The 22,903-nt window shown below is 60.1% G+C and overlaps 1 protein-coding gene across 1 annotated transcript; it reads right to left on the bottom strand.

Moving 5' to 3' along the window:
* Window positions 1-757: 757 nt before the first annotated feature.
* Window positions 758-20,966, bottom strand: LAMC3 (laminin subunit gamma 3). Its single transcript, XM_027809626.2, has 28 exons — window positions 20,133-20,966; window positions 15,965-16,269; window positions 15,642-15,772; window positions 14,637-14,803; window positions 14,045-14,233; window positions 13,751-13,868; window positions 13,572-13,670; window positions 13,088-13,224; window positions 11,461-11,577; window positions 10,946-11,144; window positions 10,621-10,733; window positions 10,140-10,358; window positions 8,080-8,268; window positions 7,750-7,995; window positions 7,270-7,423; window positions 7,012-7,154; window positions 6,752-6,930; window positions 6,522-6,660; window positions 5,877-6,082; window positions 5,505-5,581; window positions 5,237-5,371; window positions 4,781-4,925; window positions 4,496-4,654; window positions 4,043-4,145; window positions 3,731-3,930; window positions 3,331-3,477; window positions 3,045-3,144; window positions 758-2,378 (listed from the first exon to the last, which is right to left on the bottom strand). The coding sequence occupies exons 1-28, from the start codon at window positions 20,875-20,877 to the stop codon at window positions 2,128-2,130; spliced, it is 5,112 nt and encodes a 1,703-aa protein (XP_027665427.2). The 5' UTR covers window positions 20,878-20,966; the 3' UTR covers window positions 758-2,127.
* Window positions 20,967-22,903: the final 1,937 nt, after the last annotated feature.

The raw sequence follows: 22,903 nt of genomic DNA, 5'->3' as shown, positions 1-22,903 counted from the left end.
GGTGTCGGCTGAGCACGAACCGCCGGCAAAAGGGACAGGCGTGACCGGTGCTTGTCCTGGCCAGGATCTCGTGTGGGCGGTTGCACTCAGCTCCCTCCAACCCCCTTGCAAGCTCAGCTAGACACCTTTTTTAAAAAGCCTGAACTAAAGCGGGTTTTAGCAGAGTTGTCAGGCGGTTTCCCCACACCACCCCAGAGCCAGCTGCCCTTAACCGCGGGTGCAGCTGCCTCTGATCTTTGAGAAAGCAGGAAGCGCAGCCACAGCGTGTGCCCCTCCTGCTGCCGCACACTCGGGCGGATGGGCAGCTAGGTATTGTATTAAGAATTTTTAATGGATACAGCTCTAGGCAGGTGTCACCAGCTAAAAAAACACAGAGCTCCAGGGAGAGCAGGGAGGAGGATGAACCACATCTTCAGCAGCAAGCACAGGGCAGAGGCTTGACATTTCTGGAACAACAGCAAATTTGTGTGTTGATTGGAGACATGTAATTGTCTTCCCAGGGAGACTTTAAGTGGCTGTGGCTCCCTGCCTCTTGGCCCAGCCAAATCACTCTGTGCTTTCACTGCTACATGGTTTTGCTTTTGAAGTGTCCTCGGGCAGTGAGAGGGGAGCCCCTGCCATTACCCTCCTGCAGCACGGCAGCTCTGGAACCCCACTCCTTCGGCAGCTTTTGTGCAGAATTAGGAGGGAGATGGGTTTGTTCACAGTAGGAAAATCCTGTGTCCCTTCCAGACCCCTGGACCCACCAGAGGCAACGTTGGGGGAATCCGATGTCTATGGCAGCAGTTTTACATACAGCATTACAAAAGACTTCAGCAAACCTGACTTCCAGCACCGTGAGCAGAACACCACAGATAAAACAGGTTAAAAAATGAAGTGGGCACCAGCCTGGGGACTTGTTCCTGGTCTTCTGGGAATGACTTCAACCGCTACCTGGCATCACGTACAGCCAGTACAGGGTGGCCTGAGCAAGGATGTGGCTCTGCTGCCTGCATGGCCCCATGGAGCAGCCCAGCCGTATGGGAGCGCGGGGTGAATGCACATGCCTTTCCTTTAAAGGCGATACAGCCGCTGACCTCTGCCACCCACTGGGAGTGACACTGGCAGGAGCTGGCCCTGTCCAGCTGCTCCCTGTCCAGCCCTGGTGCCACCAGCCAGCTCCTCTCCAGTGGGGAGGGTGTGTGGGTGCTGATGCGGGGCTGTGGGTGATGCAGCTGCAAGTGTCAGCTCTCCCACCTCCCTGCCCGCTGCAGTGCTATGCCACCCAGCCCCTAGGTCTGCTGGCAATTGGGCTGGTTTATAGCCAGACCTGGTGACATCCAGTGAGCCAAGCAGAGCTGGGACAGGACACAAAGGCCAGAGCTGTGGGCAGGAGCAACCTTGCGCTACCCTGGAGCAGGCTCTTACCCTGCAGCAGGCAGAGGGTGCCCCCACCTGCGTGCCAGCAGCTGATTAAAGGTACAGCTTTGCTCTTGCTTGGCCCCAAATTTAGCCCTCTCTGCTACAAACTCCCTTCCCCTGGGAAGCAGGCAAGCTCCATGCCCTCCAGTGAGCAGCTCTGTGCCTGGCTTCACCAGGATTCATCTCTGCACCTCTGTAACCACAGCACATGAGCATCACACTGCAGGGCACTGTGCAGCAGGACCACCTTCCAGCATGTGTGCAACAACCCCTCTCATCTCCTGGGGCAGGAGGGACTGCTGGGTGTCACAGCTTTGGGACGCTACATGATAAGCTGTCCCTCCCCGGCATGCTGTGCTGTGGTGGGGAAGGAGGGATGGAGGGATGTGTCTAGCATGGAGGAAATCTGTGATGGTTCTTCATTCACTCCATGGTGAGAGACCAACCCTGTGACGGCTCCATATCCTGCACAGAAACATCGGTGGTCCCTTGTAGCTGGTTGTCCCATCACCATGAGGACAGAGCTGGTGGCTGAAGTCATGCCGCAGAGTGCTCGGGACACTGAGCCTGAATCGGTGCAGATGCAGACCTGGGGTGTGATACTGTGTGGAACGCAGCGTGAAGAGCAATGAGGGGGATTGATGCTGGTGAATGCAGGGTGTCCTTCGCTCTGCTGTCCCATGTGCAGGGAGGCACAGAGGTGATGGAGCAGCGGCCAGGGACTTATCACTGCCACTTTGAGCAGCCCTCAGGGAGGCTCCGCAAAATGTCCTCCAGGTTCTGCTTGTCGGCCCGGATCTCAGCCAAGTCACTCTCAAATGCCCGGATCTTCTCCTGCTGCTGTGCTGCTGCCTGCTGCAGCAGGCTGAGCTGGCTGCCCAAGGCACCCGGCGTGGCCAGGCGCGACCACAGCCGCTCCAGCTGCAGCCGCCCGGCGCTCAGCACCGCTTCCACCTGCATGGCCTGCTCCAGGTTGCCTGGGCAAGGGGAGAGAACATGGATGAGAGGCTGAAAGCCAGGCAGGAGGGGTTCTGGACATGCTCCAGGGGCTCAGCCCTTCAGTGCCAGGCAAAGTACAGGGAGTGGGTGCAGTGGGGCATGGAGGCATTGCAGCTTCCCAGTGATCACGGATAAGAGAATAGGACTGTGGCTCCAGGCAGGGCCTGGGCACATCTCTCTCTTACAGATGGGTAATGATTTCCACCCCTTTGCAAAATTTCTCAGATACAAGAGTTCTGGAGCACTCAGAGATGTACCCAGATGATCAAAGCAGAGGAGCTGGAGCAAAACCAATCATCAACAAGGAACGAACCCAGCCCAGAACACCCCTCAGCTCCAAAGCGACTGAACCCCTGGCCCAGCCCTGCTCCTCCTGGAGATGCCAAGGGAGATCAGTGTCCTCACACCGGGCATGAACACATGCATTCAGCAAGCCCCAGTTCATTCTGTACAAGAGCTTTCCTCTAGACATGAGCCCTCAAGAAGCTTTGCTAAGACCCTGAGCAGTCTCAGCCGAAGGGCACCCAGCTCAGCCTAGATGGCCAGCAAGCAGGAGACCCAGCACCAGTGAGCAGAAGAGCCCTGGGTCCCGACATCCTGGTCCTTCCCCAAGAGCCTGCACCCAACTCCCACCCAGGTCTCACCTAGGCTGCTTAACAGGTTGTTCAGGGTCTCGATGTCCGAGATGAGTGAGCCCCGGGCTTCCTGGAGACTTTTTGCCATCTCACTCACTTCTTTTTGAACCTTCCAACACAAACAGACACCCAGATCAGGGACACTGTTGACCCTCGGCTGGATGGGAGAGGGGAGGGGATCCCAGGAACATCCCCAAGGCATTCCCTGTATGGTGGAGCCCAAAAGTCAGGTTCTTCTCTATGCTTTGGGCTATGGGCAAAGCCCCTTCCAGGCTCTAGAGGAGACCCAACACACCTGATGTGCTTCCTCCAGGTCCCCCCTGAGCTTCTCAGCCATATGCTTCTGCCGGGAGAGCTCCTGCTGGGTCTCATTGGCACGTGTGGCGAGCTGGCTGGCATGCTTGCGGGCCTGCTTGCTCTCCTGCAGCATAGCCTGCGCCCTCTGCAAAGGGACAGAGATGGGGACAGTCACTCAGGGACATGCAGAGGCACTGTGACTGGCTCCTAGTTGGGTGCATCCCCCTGGTCTGCAAGCAGACAAGGCTGTGCTGTGCTGGATGGGCAGCAGAAGCTGTATTTGGGAGCTCTGCAGCCCTGCGTGCAACAGGCTGGGCTCTGCCTGTGATGGCTGCAAGCCTGGCTGTGCCCTGCAGCCTGGTGCAGGCTCCCTGCACCCCACAGCCCTCTCCTCAGACCTTGGTGCTCTCCCCAGAGACTTGCTCAGCCTCCCCAGCTGTCCTCTGGGCTGTGGTAGAGATGGACAAGGAGTTTCTCAGTGTCTTCTCTGCCTGTTGAATCTTCCTCTGGGCCTCCATCATTGCCCTGTTGCGCACAAGTGCCATCCTCCTGCTCAGGGCAGCCTGGCCCTTCCGATGCCCAAGCACCTTCTTCATGCCTGTGGGGACACCCCAGCCATCACCGAACTGTCCCTTTCTTCCCTTGGCACCCAGAGCCAGCGTGGTGAGAGCCAAGCTGTGGCTGGAGATGCTCAGGCTGGTGCCTTTTACCTTCCAAGCTGGCCAGGAGGGACTTCGCATCAGAGAGCACAGCTTTTCCATGTGAGACGGCCGAGGTGGCCATGCCGTGGGCAGAACCAGCCCGGTGCCGCAGCTGGGGAGAGGAGAGGAAGAGTGAGGCTGGGGAGGGAGTGAAGAGCTGCACCCAGCTGAGAAATGTGGGTCCCAGCTCTCTCCTGCTTGGCAGGCAAGCTCCTTGGGAGATCCAGGAGATCTGGAAACCCATGTGGAGATGCCTTCCAAAATATCCACTCCCAACCTCCTGGATGCAGGCACGGTCCCTCCGGTCAGTGGAGCAGCAGGGATGGGGCTCACCTACCCTCCCTGTGCCCCGGGTAGGAGGCAGGAAAGGGATGCAGTTGGCATGCCCACAGCTCCAGCTGGAACAGTGTGTCCCCATCACTTACTTTGCAGGGACACCTGGTGCAAGTGAGCTGCAATTACCTGCTCAAAGCCATGGGTCTTTTGCAGCTCCCGGCGCAATCTGGCTGCCAGGGCACGGGATGCTTCAATGGCCTGCTGAGCTGATGGCTCCTGTGCCTCCACTGCCTGCTCCAGCGCTGCCAGGTCCTGTGCCAGGGCTCCAGCCTGCACCGGCAGTGCCTGTTGTGGGGTCAGGGATGGCAAAGGCTCCAAGAGAGCATCTCCCAGCCCGGGAGGTGCTGCTGCCTAACGGGTGAAGCAGGGGGCAGGGATACAAGCAGGAGCCTTAGCTTGGACACTGCTCACCTGCCTCAGTGCAGCCACCTGCGGAAGTTTTTTGGCCATGTCTGCATTTGCCTGCTGCACAGCTGCAAAAGCTCTCCTGGCCTCCACTGCCACCTCTGCCACGCCAGCACCCAGCTCCTCCCGCACCCTCTGGATTTCCTCGTACCTATGTGGACAGGACTCTGCTGTCACCTGGGGTCCTCCGGCCCCTTGAAGGGTGTAGGTGACAGTATACTGAGTCCTGGCTCCAGACATGGATGTAGGGGGAAATACTGGGGGCTTTCCCTGAAACACCCCCAGCATGGAGCACCCTGGCTTTCTGCTTTGCAACACTGTGGTGTAATGAGTTTGACAGGACTCAGCACATTCTTGTTGGGCAGGTGACAAATCACCGTGATAGAGTCCTGTAACAGGGACCTGGCCAGAGGCAAGGGGCTGTGGTGCCCTGCCAGCCCCTCCTTGCTGCCAGCCCCTCACCCGGCCTCCAGCTCACGCTGCACATCTGGCATCGCGTTCCCCTCCAGCAGGCTCTGCAGGAGCTTGGAGCTGGCGTTGGAGGCACGTAGTGCTCTCCTGACCACCGCCTCCACCTGTGCCACGGTGTCCTCATGGCTGCAGGGACAAAAGCACCCGGAGAGATGATATTAGGATTGGTCTCTTGGGAAAGGAGCTGCCATCCCGCACCCCCAGCTGGGCAGGCAGCCTCCTCTGCCCGTGCATGCCGGGATCAGACTTGCAGGTGTACCTCTTGGCCAGCGCCCGCACCTTCAGCGCCCAGTGGCTCCAGTTTGTGGGCTGCTGAGGGATTTCCTGGGGAATCTCCTTGAAATGCAAACAGCAGCAGTGAGACCCTGGTGGGGAGCAGGACCCCCGGACTCCACCAGCCAAGCACAAACAAGAACCCCCCAAAGGGCAGGAGGATGTTTGCAAACAAGAGCGAGCAAGGGAAATAGCTCCTCTTGACTCAGCTGCAAGGTGGGCTATACCCACATGGATCCCAGGCTTCCCCACTCACCCAGTGTGTGTCACATCACACCCCACCAGTCCTGCACATCCCATTGCTCCCCAGGATAGCCACCAGCCCCCCCAGGAGCCCGGGGCCGATGGGAGCCCGCACCATGGCAGCCAGGGTGTCCGCAGTGTGTAGCATCTCCTGCTGCGCTGACTGCAGCACGTCCCCAATCTCTGACAGCAGGATGCAGGTCTTGGGGGGTCCATGGCCGGAGCAGCCAGTGGTGTGGCTGGCATTGCTGAGACGGCCCCGCGCAGTGCCCAGTGTCCCTGCCAGCTGCCCCATCTGCACTAAGAGGGTGGCCCAGGCACCTGCGGGCAGCACAAGCAGCTGCTTGTTGCTCACAGCAGTGCTCGGGGCTCCCCAGTTGCCTATGGGGCTGCCCCATGCCTGAGACCCTCCCCTCCACCTTCTGATGAAAGGGGAAGACAGTCCCTCCTGGGTGCTCAGGAGGGACCCAGGGACGCGGCACCCAAAGGGCACCCCATGTGCCGATGTTCAGCCCCTGGTAATGCCCATCACCGGCTGCTCCAAACCCTCATGGGTGCAAGCATCCCTGCAGTGCTCTGTCCCACACGAAAAGGCATGGCCCCCCCCGGCTGCCCTCCCATCTCAGTCACCCCATCACCCATCCTGAGCCCAGTGCTGACCTGGGACCTCCTTGCACCCACCAGCATGTCACAGCACCCTGTGGGAGCAGAGAGCTCACAGAGGGGGGCTCCCTCTATGGTGAAGGGGTGTCCCTGGTACCTTGCAGGAGGTGAGGGCTGGGCAGCCCATCTCCACGGGGCGCATCTCCCAGCATGGGGGACTGGCCCAGGCGGATGTCGCAGCCTGGTTTTTGCAGCCATTCCTCCATCTCCTGCAGCCTGGCCTTCAGCCGGTCAGCCTGCGGGCAAGATGTGGGGGGACATGGTGGGACAGTGAGGCAGAGCAGGGGCTGGGGTGCTGCACCTCCCTCGGCAGGGCATGGGCAGTACCTCGTCCTTCACCAGCCCGTAGCAGGCAGGACACTGCTGGCAGCGGGAGCTCGGCGGGTCAGGGAAGAAGTTGGCCTGGCACCGGTCACACTTGTAGCCCACGAAGCCGGGGTGGCAGAGGCAGGTGCTGTTCTCGTGGCACTGCGGGGTGATGGAGCCCAGTGGCGAGCAGTTGCAGGCTGCAACGGCAGCAGAAAGGCATCATGCCGTGGCTGCCCACCCGAGTTTAGGGACAAAGGCGCAGTCCCTGTCCCCGTTACCTCGGCAGCCCCTGGCAGAGAAGCCGAAGAAACCGTGGTGGCATCGGTCGCATTGCTTCCCCGTGACACCCGGCTGGCAGGTGCACTGCCCCGTCAGCGTGTGGCACCCGCTGTCCCGTGACCCCATGGGGTGGCACTGGCAGCTGGCACCGAGAGGCAGAGGGTGATGAGTGAGCAACGGGTGCGAAGAGCAGAGACCAGAGCTGGGGACACAGAGCCACTGCTGTCCCTTTGCAGCCCCACATGTGCCCCACATACCTCTTACACCCCACAGCAGGCTGCAGGCCATAGTAGCCGGGCTGGCAGAGCCCACAGGCTCTGCCTGTCACATGAGGGAGGCAGTGACACTGGCCTGTGCTGGGATCGCAGCCCTCCAGCCCTAGGGCTGAGCCGTCAGGGTGGCAATCACAAGCTATGGGAGACAAAACACTGCTCACATGCCAGCATGGGGCTGGCGGATGGGACTGCAGGAATGAGGCACCAGGGCTGCTCTCCCCGCAGCGTGTAGACCCACGTCCTCCCCATCAAACAGGGCTCCAGGAGGCTGAGACCCTGCAGACCGGAGTATCTCCAGGCAAGGACAGCAGTGGAGGAAGGGGGCAAAGGACATTCCTGAGCATTTAGGGCCAGCCCAAACCATCCATCAGCCCCTAAACCTTCTGGGCATCCTCCTTCCACCCTCTGCCTCCACTGCTGGGAGAATTTTGGCTGCAGCGGGGCCCCTGGGGCCATACGTACGTGCGCACTTCCCGGCAGGGTCGGGGGCCAGTGCATCTCCATAGAAGCCCAGCAGACACCTCTCGCAGTGGTCACCGGTCGTGTTGTACAGGCAGCGCAGGCACCGGCCAGATACAGGGTCACAGTTCCCCACAGCATTGGGATCCACGTTCCCATGACACTGGCAGGGGACACAGGGATGCACGGGGCCCCTCTGCCCTAGGGGGTCCCCAAAAAACCCGTCGTCGCAGAGCTCACAGCGTTTTCCTGGGGAAGGCAAAAAGGTGGGGAGGGTCCAAGAACACCAGTGCTGCCGGTGGCCCCCTTGCCCACACCTGCCCCCAGGCTCACCTCTCTGCCCCGGGGGGCAGTGGGTGCAGACCACCTCCCCACTGCTGGGCACCTTGCTGCAGGGCGAGTGACCGGGGCAGGGGCATGGCTTGCAGTCATCAAAACGCCCCATGAAGGGGTTGCCATAAAAGCCAGGGCTGCAGCGCTCACAGGAGGGACCTTCTGTATTGTGCAAACACCGGCAGTGCCCTGCAAGGAGGAAAATAGAGCTGAGGGTCTGCAAAAAACCAGCCCCAAATCACAGTGGGGACAGCGGGAGGGGTGGAGAGCCCAGCGCTGAGTGTGGCACGCCACCGGTGCTGAGAGGGTTGCACAGCTCCAGCCAAGTGATCACACCGGGATTGCATGCCCCCAACAAGGACTTGGAAGATTTTCCCTCCCTGCCCCATCATTTCTCCAGGGAGAAAGTTTTGGAGAGGATGCCAGGGCCACAGCAGCAGTCCCGTGGTCCCTGCGCCGGCGCTGGCTCACGCATGCAGCCCCGTCAATGTGCACCCAGTCTGTCGGCGCCTGTGATAATCGACAACACATTTCTCGGTGATGAGGCGCGTAGTTCCCAGCCTGTCATGGAAAACACAAGCAACCAGCCAGCACCCACCAGGAGTGAGTGGCGAGCCGAGCCGGTGAGTCACGGCCTTCTGAAATTGGGAGGAGGAGGAGGATGAAGGATGATCAAGGAACCCCCCCATCTCCAGGCAGATGCTCTGCTTGACTGGAGAGGGAGAAGAAGCCAGGGAGAGGATTTTTCTCCATGGTTTGTGGGGTCGGGTCATACCAGGCAGGTTGTGCAGGAGGGAATGGGTATTTTTCCATTTTCTTCACATCCAGGCAGAGCCGGACGATGGAAAAGAAAGGAAAAGCGGGTGACAGGAAGGGGTGGAAAAATAAACGAAAGGAAGCATGTGGGCTGGCTTGGGCTGGCAGCGCCTGGGCCAAGACATCAAAAGCCTGGCCCTGGGGATCGTGCAGGCAGCGGCGCCAGCCCTGGCTCTGCAAGATGAGGGGCAAGTTTGCAGAGCTGCTGCCACGTTTCCGCTGGCAGGGCAGGGGCACTTGCTGAGCACAGTGCTTCTTCCAGCCCTTTCCATCCTGGTCATAAACTGTTGTCGCTCCTCACTGAGGAGAGCCAGCCAGCGAGGAGCCCCAGGGGCTCTGTCTGGGTACCAAATGCATCATCTTATTTCCAAGCTCTTTTCGGTGCCAATCAGAGCTGCTGCTTTCTGCATGGGTGGATGGGGAGGAAGGCATCATCTCATGAGCCGGTCATGGCTCCGATCTCCCTTTCCCCAGGGCTGAAAGCAGCGAGGCTGGGGCTGGATTCATGCAGCCACCCCAAGGTCCAAGGCAGTGGTTTGCAATCCTACCCCTCTTCCCCAACCAAAGCCATCCAGACGCTTTGCCTGGCAAGAGAGGGGAAAACCAACACGCTGCAAACCACCCCAGTCACAGCCACACCTCCCTGAAGACTTTGCTTCTATTTTTTCCTCCCTTCAAGCCACAGTCCCTGCTGCAGTCACGCACCTCTGAGCTGGATCTAGAGGCAGAGCAGAGCTTGGGCTGGCAGCATGAGAGCTGGCTTCTCTGGTGTCTTCCCGCAAGCCTGGCACCACTGTATTTTCCTGCTCTTTTACTTGCTTCTCTGCTCAGGTTCACCCTCAGTTTGCAGGCACCAGGGCTCTGCCCAGTCCTGCTCTGCTCCTTGGGCAGTGATGCTGCCTGCGAGAGTTGTCTTGGCAAAACCCTTTGCCTCCCTCCTGCCCTGACCCCCACCTCCCACTCCTCTGGGGACCAGCACCCTTCCTTTCTTCTCCTTTAAGGCCATGAAGGACCATGAAAGATGCCCCTCTTACAAATTACCCCTGTTACTGCACTTCAGTAATTACCTCTGACTTTGCAGTTATGAACCCCGTCCCTACAACCAGCCAAGCAATTCAACTTGCAAGTTTTGGCTAGCGCAACCTCACAGATGGTTTCCAGCATCCCTCAGAAACAAGAAAAGACAGGGATTTGTCACCTGTGCACGTAGCGATGGGACGAGCAGAGGGGGTGGGGGTGCGCACCTGTGAGGGGGTGACAGTCCCCGTGCTGGTTGCAGGCGCAGGGCACGCAGCTGACAAAGGGGCCACCAAAAGGGTTCTCCCGCTTGAAGCCGGGTGCGCAGGACTGGCAGAACTGCCCCGCATAGCCCAGAGGACATGTGCACTCCTCCACCCAGCCCGCCCGTGCCCCCGGCCCAGGGCGAGCGGAGGTGAGCTGGACATCGCTCAGGTACAGCCTGCCTGCGAGAGGGGAGAGCAGCGTGAGAATGGGTGGCATGTCCTGCAGCCCTGCTCTCCCCATCCTGCCTGGAAATGCTCCAGACAGGCACAGGAGACCCCAGAATCCCTCCTGGAGAGCTCAGCAGTGTTCACAGGGAGGAGCCAGCCCCTGCACCAACACATCCCCTGCGATGCCTCTCGTCCCCAAGAGCCTGATGCTGCTTCAGTGTCCCCAGCCCCATCCCAGCTTGGTGCCTGTGGGGACTTGCATGGAGCCACCCACCTCGCATGGGGCTGCGGCTCACATGGAGGCGAAGGGTGGTCAGGTTGGAGAGCAGGCGCTGGAAGCTGAAGGCTGACAGTGAAGGCTCCACATCCTCCTCTGCCTCATGCAACCTGTTAGAGAAAGAGTGCGGGAGGAAGGACAGGACCAGCCTGACAGCCATGTGCCGCCAGACCGGGGCCAGGCACAGTGATGGGGGCACAGTTGAATGCCCAGGCGGGGCAGTGAGTGGGGCTGAACCCCACAGCATGGGGCAGCCCAGACAAGATCAGACGTGCTGTGTCCCAAACCCAGCCGAGGCTCCCCAAAGCACCATGAGGGGTACCTGAAGGTGACAGCCTGCTTCCCATGCTGGGGCTCGCTCTTGCTGCTGGACATGGTGATCTGCATCCCCTCACCCTCCAGCACCAGCTGGACCTGGAGCAGGGGCACCCCAGTTTCTGTCCCCATCCCATTCCCCTCCACTCCCAGCAGCAGGGACAGGAGCTGCCCGTAACTGAGATGCTGGTTCTGCAGAAACTTCTCTGTGAGGGAAGAGAGGAGCAAAGTCTGTAGGACATGGAGATACCAACTCTTGCCAGGGCTGCCAGTGCAGTCCTGCTCCCACCAGCATCACCAGGAGCCACGGTCACCCTCCTAGAGCAGGGCCAGCTCCAACCTGCCCTCCCAGGGTCCTGATCCACCTCTCCAATCCCCCACACTGCCTTGTATTATTGACACACTCAGCTCTGGGACGGAGCCCAGCGCCTCACACACCAGCACAGCAGTGGAATGTCCCATGAGAGCACCGTGGTGTCCCCACGGCAGAGCAGGACCCCAAGGACCCAGCATACACAATACCTGGTGCAAGAAAATCCACTGGCTCCTCTCCATCCCAGTCGATGACGATGTCCCCATCAGCCCAGCGCAGAGGCCAGTCTGCATTGCCTGGAGCCGCAGCAGCCCAGCCCTCCAGCCCTGCATGACGGCACAGAGCAGCAGTGCATGGGCAAAAGGAGCAGCGAGTCCCCCCCAGCCCAGCACCAGCAAGGTGCTGCTTTCGGGGCTCTGTCCCTCTTCCCAACTCTCCAGGGTCTTGTAAGGGGCCAGTGCTTTGTAACATCCTGCTCCGCTTGGGCTCTGTGCTCTCATGCGCTGGAGAGTGGCCCTAGCCATCCCCCCCCATCTGTTTATTTTCTTAGATTTGGAGGAAATTATTATCTTTAAACTTTTGCCCCTCTGCTGTGGTTCCAATGTTACTGTGGGCTGGAGAGCGCAGGAAGGCCAGGGAGAAATGGGGAGTCATTGCATTAAGTTGGTTTCCTTTGGAAACCAGCTAAAGTTGTTGTGGGTTCCCCGACCCCCCCTGGTTAGTTATTTCTTCCAGCCCCCGGTGCCTACAGGACAAACACCAGGAAATCCCTCCCTGGCTCTTGGGTGGGCTGTGCTTGATTATCAAATCATCCTGAATTTGGACCCTTTCACCCAGCACAGGGAATGTCCAGCTGATCCGGTTCAGCTGTGGATTCAGGAGCGCTTTGGGGAGCAGGGCTTGAGGAGGGCAGGTGGCTGCGTCCTCCCTGCACTGCCCGGCCATGCTGAGCCTCTTGCAACCCAGCCCAGGGCTCTGCCAAACCTGTCCCTAAAGGAGCAGCCCCAAACTGGCTGCATGAAGAGTGGAAAAAAGACTCGGTTTAAAGCCTGGCTCTGGTTCAAGGCCATGGAAGACATTACAGCAGTACAGCAACTGGCGGCATGGTTTAAAGGCAAGCGGGATAAATCTGCGCCTGGTGTGCTGGCACCCGTGTGCTCGCTGGCGCGCACACCCCATCGGGACACAGGCGAAGCACAGAGCCAGGCTGCCTGAGATGGGTGCCTGTACCTTGCAGGGCGCAGGCAGGGGTCCCAGTGAGCGGGGGCTGCGGTGGGGGCCACGGGGTGGCCGCTGCACGCGTCGAGCTGTGCGGCAGATGGCAGGGTTTCCCCGAGCATCCCGCATGCATCCACCTCAGCCACGCACAGCTCTGCAGCTGGGCAAGAGCACCCCATCCCATTCCTCTGCCTGCCCTGCCACATCCCAGCCAAGGATGTGGAAAAGAGGGAATAAGGGGGAAAGTTCCCACCAAGCTCCGTCCTTCTAGTTTTTATCTTTCTGAATTGATTTTTAGTGCTCCTGCAGCACCTGGTGTAGTGGGATGGCTGTGCCTGGCCCCGCAGCCCACCCTGAGCCGTGCACAGCCCCTGGAGCAGGTTGGCATGGAGGGATGCCATGGGGAGCCAGGGACAGCCTGTGCCCATGGAGCTGGGGGCAAAAGCAGAGGTTTAACAGCAAAAGAGCAGTAAGCCAGAGAAAACCACCTCCAGCCGTCACCACCAGTTAGCCCCAAAGGGGGATGCTCAGCCCCAGCCTTCCGAAACTGCTGGAGTTTTTTGGCTGGAGTTGGTGTAGCTGTGCCCTCTGTTTTGCCTGGGGCTGGGGGGCCGGTACCTTGGCTGAAGTCAGAGTGGACGTGAGTCACCTCGTAGCCATCTGCTGCCGTGCAGACGGTGGAGTGGCCATAGCAGAAGCAGCTGGTGCAGCCAACGGGGTTGTGGGGCTGCAGGTTAAACCAGCCTGGCTGGCATCTGGGCATGGGGAGGAAACAAGAGCAGGTGGCATGGGGCAGGCAGAGCAGCAGGGGACCACAGCAGCATCCTGGGGAGGGACACTGGTGGCGGCTCTGAGTGAGCCCGTGCCAGTGGTGCAGAGGGATGCAGCCCCATTGCCTTGCCAGCCAGCCAGCACCTCTGCAGGGAGTGACCCTGCAGGGTTCCCACCACAAAGCCCCTGTGAGGGCTTGTGCGTAGGGGCTGGGGGAGCAGCAGTGCCCCACGGAGGTGAAGATGCCTGCCCTGCACCAACCACCGAGCTGTGGCACTGATCCCAGCCTAGAAAGGGGCAGCGGTCCCCATCCTGGGGCCACAGTGCTTACCTGTTGCACAAGTGCCCCTCCACCCTCTCTTTGCAGGTGCAATGCCCTGTGTTGGGGTCGCAGGTGCCCACACTGCCTGCTGGGTCGCAGGTGCAGGGTCTGGATGGGGCGAGATGAAGGCAGGAGGTGAGCCCTGGTCCTGTCCTGCTGCTCCTGCCCAGGGCTGCGCTCCTCCTCACCTGCAGCCGCCTTCGCTGAGGCTGTGGTAGCCATTCTTGCAGCGTTCACACTTCCAGCCCGTCACATTGGCTTTGCAGAGACAGGTCCCTGAGCTATCACACTGGGGCTGCAGGGAGCCTGCGGAGACCCCGGCCAGCCCTGAGGCTCAACCCCAGCTGGGGAGAGACACGGGGCAGGGAGAGATGGGGAGACCCCAGGAGAGGCACAGCCCACCAAACCCACCCCTCCCAGCCAACTCCCAGCTAGGGCAGGGGGCTTGCAGCCTGAGCCCAGCTTGGCACAGCCCCACGCACCTGCGGGGTGGCAGTGGCAGGGCTGGCAGGCTGCCTGGGGCTCCCAGCGGTAGTGGTTCTGCCGGCAGCGCTCGCAGTGGGGCCCGGCCGTGTTATCACGGCAGTTGCGGCAGTGGCCCCCGTGCCCGCTGCGGCGGTACAGCTCTCGGTCATAGAAGCACTCGTCCGAGCGGCCGCTGCAGTTGCAGGCTGGGGGGTGGAGACAGGAGGTTGGCACCTGCGGGGCACAGGGCTCACCCAGGGGTTAAGGCAACCTCCTGTGGGGCTGGAGGAGCCAGAGGGGCTGCTCGGCTCAGTGGGGCAAGCTTTTGGCAATGCCTCTGGATTGGAAGCAGAGGTGGGGCGGCACCATGCAGACAGCTGCACTCATGGGATAAGGAAATGTCGAGGAATCCTCAGGGTGATGCTGTGAAGGGGGACTCTGGGTTGCAAATCCTCCCTCCCTGCACAGAGCAGCCTTACAAAATGCAGCAGGCGCTTTCTTCCCATGCAGTAAGGGCAGGAGCTGCCAGACTAGCCGATGCAGCACCAGCGCAGCCCCTCAGGGCTGGCCACACACGGTGACCACCGAGCCAGCCCAGGGGATACTCACGGAGACACTCGTTGGCAGCCTCGGCCGTGCCGCGAGCCCAGGGCCGGTCCTGGTAGAAGGGCTGGCAGCTCTCGCAGTCGGTGCCGGCCGTGTTGTGCTGGCACACGCAGACCAGCTGCCCAGCCTCGTCCGGCGCGCACTCGCTGGCGTGGCCATTGCATTTGCACCTGCAGCAAGACCCCAGCGCACAGACAAGCCGCTCTGAGCACTGGCACGGGCAGCAGCCAGCAGTGGATGGCGCTCAGGCTGTGCGGCATGCGGCCCTGCTGCTGAGCTGGCCAGCCGGGGGTGGCCATGGGGTGAGGAGCAGGGCAGAAAGCAGCTCTGGCTGTGCTGGTGTTGAGGCTGCCCGTCATGTCCCCGAGGCAATCCCAGCCCAGCCAGCTGGGAGGCCACAGACTGAGGGTGGCCTGTGCAAGATGCTAACTAGCTCCGGCTGCTGGGGCCGGGGGTGAGAAGACAGTGACAGGGGCTGCCCCAGGGCAGGCAGCTCACACCAGGCTGGAGAGATTTCCCACTCCTCCCAGCCAGGGAAGGGCATGGGCAGCACAGCCCATGGGCAGCACCAAGTGGGTGCCACGGCATCTCCGTCCCACATCATCTCCCTCATCCCACTGGCAGCTGCTCCGGCTCCTCAGACCATGTCTGTACCAATTCCAACCTCCTCCAGCAGCCTTAGGGCATCTCTCTACCAGCACCCCAGGACCTCTCTTTTGCTGTGCCCAGGGACCAAGCAGGGCCACAGGAGGGGCAACACAAGCCCCCATGCCATTAAAAGCCATGGGCTGGGAGGGGGCAAAGAGTTCCAGGTTTCATCATCCATCTCTGCACTGCCAGCTCCTTTTACACATGGAGGAATTTTACACATGGAGGAAGCCCCATCGGAGCAGTTTGTCCCAAAAAAGCAATTCAAACAAGGCTGAGGTGGGGATCAGCTGCCCCAGCCCCACAGCCCTGGGAAGGTCGCCCCACTCCTGCCCTCACCCCGGCCTGGCTGCCTCTCACCTGCCACCGACAGAGAAGTCAGAGATGGCATAGTAGTATGACTGCAGCACCTTGGGGTCCTTGAAGATGTCATCTCCAAATGTGTTGAGCCGGTTCAAGGAGACGAGCAGGTCGGTGACAGTCACCCACTCCTGCAGGGGACGTGAGGAAGGCACCTTGGTGAGGGGTCTGGGTCCCCAACTCCCCACCCCAACGAAGATGCATCCTGCACCCTTTCTTACAGGGATGCAGGGCATCACAGGTGCTTTTACCCTGAGAGGCTGCATTAATGCACTTGGTCCTGGGGCACCATGCACCCCACCCCCCTCTTGCCCCAGCAGCACCTGCAGTGCCGGGCTTCCATCAAAATTATAGGCGCTGGGCCGTCCCTCGAGGGTGGAGAAGGCTACGTTGCCCCCGCTGAGCGGGGAGATGTCACTGAATTCGTCGGTGCAGAAGGCCACCTGCTCGTCCTCCCCTGGCCGCAGGTACTGCCGCTGCCGCTTCCCGTAGGTCTTCTCGCAAGATGCACTGTAGTACTGGAAGGGTACCCAGGGCCCCTTGGCGTGGCTGCGCTTGTAGATGGCGAAGCTCTCGGGGCGGCTGGTGTGAAACTTCAGCCGCACGTAGGTGATCTCATAGGCTTTGCCTGGGGACAGACCCACCACGCTGTCACCCTCTCCCATCACCCAACAGGCACCACAGCCTGTGCCAGGACTGAAAATATCCCAGTACCCCATCCTGCACAGCTGCCTGCATCCCCCTGCTCCCACCGTGGGCACTGTTTTCCTCTCCTGGCCACAGCTAAAAGAGGAGAATTCACTATCCAGCTCCCCTTAACCAGCTCCTCCTCGCTGCAGCCCAAACTTCATCCAGCTCCAAGTCTTGCCCCAGTGCAGCCGCCCACCCATTGAATGGATGCACCGGGCGGGTTGTAGCTGCAAAGCCAGGCTCTAACCAGCAGCCAGAAGGAAGAGTCAGGCCCATGGCGCTGAGCAGCATCTCTGGGGCAGCAGTGCCACAGGGATGGGGAGGTGGAAAGGTTCAAGGCCAGTCCCTTTGCAGGGAGCTGCGTGCCGGGACCTGGCATCGTTGCTGTCTTTGCTGGGATGAAGGCAAAGAGAAGCCACCAATCCCCAGGGCAGCCAGCGCAGCTCTGGAAGCGCTTGAAAGAATTAGCAAAAAGGGGAAAAGAAAACACCAAAGTGAACATCAGAACCGCTTAATTGCCAGAGATGAAGGACCAGCTCAAAGACTGGATTGCTCCATAGCAGCACCACTCCTGACAGCGCAAAACAATTAGCTGCAAGGTTTTGGCTTTATTTGAAAAGATAATGAGTTGGGAATGTTAGAGGGGTTATTCCGGGACTAGGAAAACAAGCCTTTAATTGGGCCCATATGAATACTGTCGCATATGTGCTGCGACTTTGCTGCGGGGGAGCCAAGGCAGCCCGGCTACCAGAGCTGGGAAAAGCAGCTGCCTCCCATCAGGGACACAGGGAGCACCCGACTGAGCGCCCGGGGGGGGTCAGACCCACTCGCAGCCCACCGGGAGGTGACAAGGACCAAGAAGGGACTGCAACTGGGCTGTTCCACCACTGCCATGCTCCCCTGTGCCTCTCCCCAAATTCACCTCCCTTTGGGACCCTTCCAGACTGGCAACAGTGGGGGTGCCCCTGCCTTACACCCCGCACTGGGGGGGACATGCGGTGGGCGCCAGTTCCCAGACAGCACAGTCCCGCGGGGGATGTCTGCTAAAACAGTGAGGTCGGGGCCATCACCTCCCGGAGCAGTTTCCTCTGGGAGAGGAAGGGAGCTCAGCGCTGTGTCAATAAACAGCCCCTGCCCCAAGCAGCCCCACACGAGGGGAGGGGGCGGCTGGGCTGGGGCAGCTCAATTTCAGTGCCTCCAGCTGGGATGGAGGAGACTTGCTGCGCTGGGGAATCATCCCGAGGGAGCGCGTGCTTTTCTCAGACAGGCATTTTAATCAGCCAAATTCTGCTTAGAAAAGGAAAAGAAAAACAAAACAAAACAAAACCAAAAAACACCCCAGAAATTAGCCCAGGCTGATTGTCCCCCCTTTGCTGCTTGGGAAGGTGTGACATGTCCCAACGCCAGGCGTGCTGCAGGGCAGGGATGCTGGGAGGGTGCACAGGCAGCTAAGGGTGACAGCACCGGGACCCCTGGATGCCTTCCCAGCTGTGCTGTCCTCCAAAGTGCTCACCTGCCTCTCGCAGAGCCCAAACTGCAGCTCCTACCGTGCCAGGGGCCCCAGGCCTGAGAGGAGAGGAGCATGCAGGACAGCTGTGTCACCTATGTGTCCCCAGCTACCTCCAGTGCCCTCAGCCTTAGCTCTGGAAGCCCACCACAGGCTCGCATCCCACAGGAAAATCAGTCACAAATGCAGATACCATCATATCAAGACACTCTGAAACAAGCCATTGGCATGCAGAGAGCTACCCAGGGACCCCCGGTGCCTGTTGCCTTTGCAAGCCTGTGGGTATTTTGGGTTCCTCCCTGACGTCTGACAGGGTAAACGCAACAGCCACGGGCGCTCAGTATTATTGATCTGCTCTGAGTCCAATGCACTGTAACAGCGTGGCTGAAACCTCGCAGAGAAGAGAGATTTAAAGCAGAGAAGAGAGATTTAAAGGAGGATAATCTAATTAACTCCAATCAACAGCATGCAGGTAAACACAGGTCTTGTCCAACTCATTCATTATCTTATTTAATAAGCTCCCCAGGTAACCACACTGGAGAACCTACAAGACATCTGACTCAGGACTGAGCCAGACGAGCAGGCTGGCAGGGACACGCTATGTGGGTTAAAAAACTCAGTTACTCAGTGGAGCTCATGAGCAAGGACTCGTCCTGGGTCGCATCCCCAGGGGCTGGTTCTGCTTTTCCTCCCTAACCCAAGTGAAAGCATTAAGGTAGCAATAAAGGTCTGCAGCTGGGACAAGAATGGGTCCCTGTGGCTATGGGAAAGGTCAGACAGCAGTGAGCCAGGCACCAAAATGGCACTTTTTAGCATGGTAAGATATACAAGCCATGCAGGAAAAAGGGATGCTCTGGCTCAGGAAAGGGTGTAGGGACCGAGGCTGAAGATGAGCTCAGTGCAACTTTGTGGCTTTGGATGTGTTAATGGGAGACAGACACAGCAGGGCGGTCACAGGGACTGGACAACTGGAAAGCCAAGTGCAGGGTCCGAGAGGGCGTGCAGAGGAGCCAAGGAAGAGCCAGAGGAAAGCCTGAGAATGGGAAGCAAGCCCCGCGGTTTGGGCAGCTCGGGCTGGAACAAGGGGCTGCTGCATCGGTCGGTGTGCTGGCGCCCGCACGTGTCCCTGTGCTGAGCTGGCACTGGTGCCACGACCGTGTCTTGCCCAGCCATGCAGGTTGCATTTGGGTTGCCTGTGCCCCGGGTCAAACACAACCGGAGCTGGGGCAATCTGACAGCCTGCGTTAGATGGGCAAGAGGCTGGCAGATCCCCTCAAGCGGGGCTGGCAGGAGCAGGAGCAGGGAGTGGGGATGGTACACTCCTCTGGCATCGCTTCTCATGCCTGGTGGGGAGCTCAGCCATGGCCCGAGGACAAGGACCAGATGTCCGCCCGCTCATGGGGGGCTGGGAAAGCGACGACCTCTGCCCAGCCAGGCAGCTCCCGCATCACTGCCGGGGCAGGCACAGGCCCTCCACCATCACCCTGACCCCAGCCGCCGGGTCCCACCAGCACCGCGCTGTGCCACACTGACTGTCCCGTGACTGGCTCTGACCACAGCCCCTCCACTATCCCTTCAGCATGCAGGTGGTAGGAGACTGCAGGGAATGAAGATTTTACAGTGCTGGCCAATAGCCAGGATAGTTTAGATGGCAGGAAAATGTTAAAAAAAAAAATCTTTTTAAAATGCCAGGCATGCCCGTGGGTTTAAGTAGCCTCCAAGCAGGCAGCTTGCACAGTATTTAAAACAGAGGATCGGATCCCAGCTGGGGAAACTTGCTGGGGCTGGACAGTGTGCGCAGAGCTCTGCGCTCCTGGGGCATACTGGGCATCCTCAGCAGCGCACAGGGCGAGATGGCACAGGCTTGTCACCCACAGTGCTCACCCCCAGCAGGCACATCTCCGCTGGTGGGTGGCCAGGGGTAGGGACCCGCCTGCCTCCTGCTCTGCAGACTTGCATAATTGTCAAAAAACCAGCTTCAGGAGGGCAGACACCGCGGGCACGGCAGGCTGGGAAGCAGCACAGGCAGGCACGGCTGCTGGCATCCTCACCCCACAAAGAACCAGGGTTTGGCTGATGGACAGGGCAGACCTTGCCCGGGTCCTTTCAGTGATCTACCCACAGCACTTCACAAAGGGCACCTCCTTCCTTGCACCCCCTAAAAGCCCTGGAGAGGGTCCTCTCTAATGCAAAACCGGCACCAAGAGCTACAGGGTGCAGAGCACCCACCCCCCCAGGCCCTGCACCCAGCTCTCCATGCAGTTTCCCCCACTGGCACCACAGCAGCTCCTTACCCAGGTGGAGGGTGATGTTGACAGAGTTGGGGTGCTGGATGCCGAAGGCCATGGACTGGCTCTGCCACCAGGTGCTCTCCTCCTGGCTGTGGAAGTCGGTGAGGAAGGAGGCGTTGTGGTGGAGCCGGGGGTCAGTGGCATCGCAGCGGTGGCACAGGGCGCTGGCGTGGCGGGCACCCATCTGCAGGCAGTAATCCTCAGGGGGTGAACCGCACGTGTTGGTGGCCTGGGCAGCCCGGCCAAAGGCAGCGTTCTCGAAGACGGGCATGCAGCGGCGAGGCTGGCCCTGGGGGTCCTGGCAGGCGGGCGAGCCCTCTGCCCCCAGCCCCAGCCCCAGCAGGACCAGCAAGCAGAGCTCGGGAGGCCGTGCCATGCTGGGGCTTGCCTGGCCGGACTCTGAGCCTCCTCGGGATGGCATGGCGGGAGCAGGCGGGACGGGATGGGATGGGATGGGACGGGATGGGACGGGTCCCCCTGCCCGGCACCTCCTCTCGCTCCGAGGTCCATCTTGTGGAAGCTGCTGGGAATGTCGAAAGCTTTGTCTGTGAGCCCGGGTTGTGGAGTTTGGGCTTCCCCCAGGCCACCCTGGTCCCCAGGCCGTGGGGCTGGGCAGGATGGGACCCCTCCAGTGGGATGCACCCTGGCCCTGTTGCTTCTGGGATGGGGGAGTCTGCACCTCTGGCTGCACGAAGGGAGCTGAGCTCCTCCATTTCTCAGCCCTAGGGATGAGCTTGTGGTGATACATGCCCCACCTGAGTTTTTCCTTAAACTGGTGGGGGCCACCGCTTTTCTCATAGCCCCAAAATCATGAGGGGGTGGGAGAAAGGCTTTGGAGCAGAGCCAGCACGCTCTTCTCCCCCCACACTGATTTATGGATACCCCACTGCTCCCCCACTCACATCAGCCTAGCTGGGTCATGGGTCTGTGACACACACCCAAAGCCTCCACACCAACACCCACGAGTGGGGGTCCCATCCCCGCCTGCTGCCGTGGGGCAGCCCAGTCCCCTGGCCCAGCATGAGGGCACATGCCCGTGGAGGCAACTCCTTGGGGCAGCAAAACCAGATTGTCACCAGACCTCATTAGCAGCTTCTCAGGTAATGCTAATTGCAGTTCGTGCCAGAGAGGATCCCTCTTGGGACTGTGGCACCCTCCGGATTTGACCCACAGGGACAGGAGGGTGACAGCAAAGGGGAAGAGAGGTAGGCTGGCACAATGCCATGGGCAGACCCTGACCCCCACTTGCAGGGGGTATGTTTGCAAAATTGGGGTGCACAGGGGAATGCTGCCTCTGCCCCCTGCCCTGGCTCGCAGGAGCCCTGGAAACTTAGCCCTCATTTATAATTAAGCTCCCTTCCTCCCCTTCCCTTCTACTCTTATTTATTTTATTCTCCTTCTCCATTCACACTGCAGGGAGAAAGCACTGGAGGGAAGCTGTGAATCAGAGTCTTCGGCAGCGACTCCCGCAGCAGCACCGTTTCAAAGCCCCATTACCATATATTGACCCAGGCTCTGACAGCCGGAGCCAGCTCCACTGGGAAGGGTGAATTTCCCAGCACCGAGGAGCTGTGCGTCAGCTGCCTGGAAGCGGGTGGCTGGTGGCAAACCCAGTCAGCCTCTGGGGAGAAAGAGAAGGGCTTTCAGCTAAATAATTGCCCCACATATCCCTGCCACCAGTTTCAAGGGATTTGCATCCTGCAGGGATGACGTTTTCCAGGTGTTTTGCTTTCCCCTTGCTACTGAGGCTGCAAGCTCTGAGCAGGAGAGGCGCTCTCGTCATGGGTTTGCCACCTCCTCCTTGGGACCTTACACACACCCAGGAGCTGATTTCCCTACCTGGCCCATCCCTTCCTGCAGAGGGGTCCACATTAAAGAGCGATGAGACCACGCAACCAGGGCTTGATGGCTGCTCGTGGGGTACACAGTGGATTTGAGCAAAGCTGATGAGTATCCTGACCCCCACCTCCTCCTGCAGCACAGCCCACTCAGCGTGAGGGGATGGCCCACGGGGCCAGAGCTTGATGGGAATCAGCAGTGACACCACTGTGCACAGCAGCGGGGATGCTGCAGCTGGTGTGGGAGCTGCACATCCCCAGACTGGTCCAGCTGTGCCCCAGGCTGGCTGAGCCCCTTGCCAGGCACTGGGCACAAACCCTTGACTGCCCAAGGAGATGCCCTACACTTGCTGTGCATGGGCTGGGTGCTTTGGGCAGGATCCAGCCCCAGCTCGTGGTCTGGCACTGCTCTGGGCCTGGCTGCTGGTGGTGGCCCAGACTGAAGGCCAGCTAGAAAAACCCAGCTCAGCAATTCCTTCCAGTCATGCCTCCTTGTGTCATCTCTGAGGGCAAAGTGGGGAGGTGGGAGAGCCCATCCCTGCACAGACCCCTCCAGTCCTGTGACTGGCAGCCACCCTGATATGGCCTGAGGAGGAGTAAGGTCAGCCAGTGGCTTTGGTCCAACCCTGTCCCCTGTGAGTGTCCAGCAAGGGCAAGGGAAAAGCCCACCGCATCTTTCCTGCACTGTGATGCCTACCAGGTTTGCACAGTGGCTTCTCGCAGTGAACCCTTTGTGCACAGACACGTTACCTTACCATGGATGCGCTTCACTCCTGAACAGGATGAAGAACTAAAGCTGGTTACAGGAAACCCCTGTCTCCCAGGGGCATGGACGAGCTTGAAGAAGGGTGTCCATAAGAGGATCAGAGCTGGGATTTTCCCCCAGCCCCACTGGTATAATGGGGCCCAACCTCAGCTGAAGCCCTCTGCACCTGG

The sequence above is a fragment of the Falco cherrug genome, chromosome 9 (assembly GCF_023634085.1).
Source record: "Falco cherrug isolate bFalChe1 chromosome 9, bFalChe1.pri, whole genome shotgun sequence".
NCBI lineage: Eukaryota > Metazoa > Chordata > Aves > Falconiformes > Falconidae > Falco > Falco cherrug.
Note: the sequence above shows the minus strand (reverse complement) of the source record. Positions and strands in the feature narration are given on the sequence as shown.

Bases quoted from the DNA above. Each gene is read 5' to 3' on its own strand.
- LAMC3 (XM_027809626.2), bottom strand. From the start codon at position 20,877: ATGTATCACCACAAGCTCATCCCTAGGGCTGAGAAATGGAGGAGCTCA. The intron at 8,269-10,139 runs GTGCGCACCCCC...TCCTCCTTGCAG, and splicing joins GGACTGTCACCCCCTCACAG to GGCACTGCCGGTGTTTGCAC. The intron at 7,996-8,079 runs GTGAGCCTGGGG...TGCCTTCCCCAG, and splicing joins CTGCCCCCCGGGGCAGAGAG to GAAAACGCTGTGAGCTCTGC.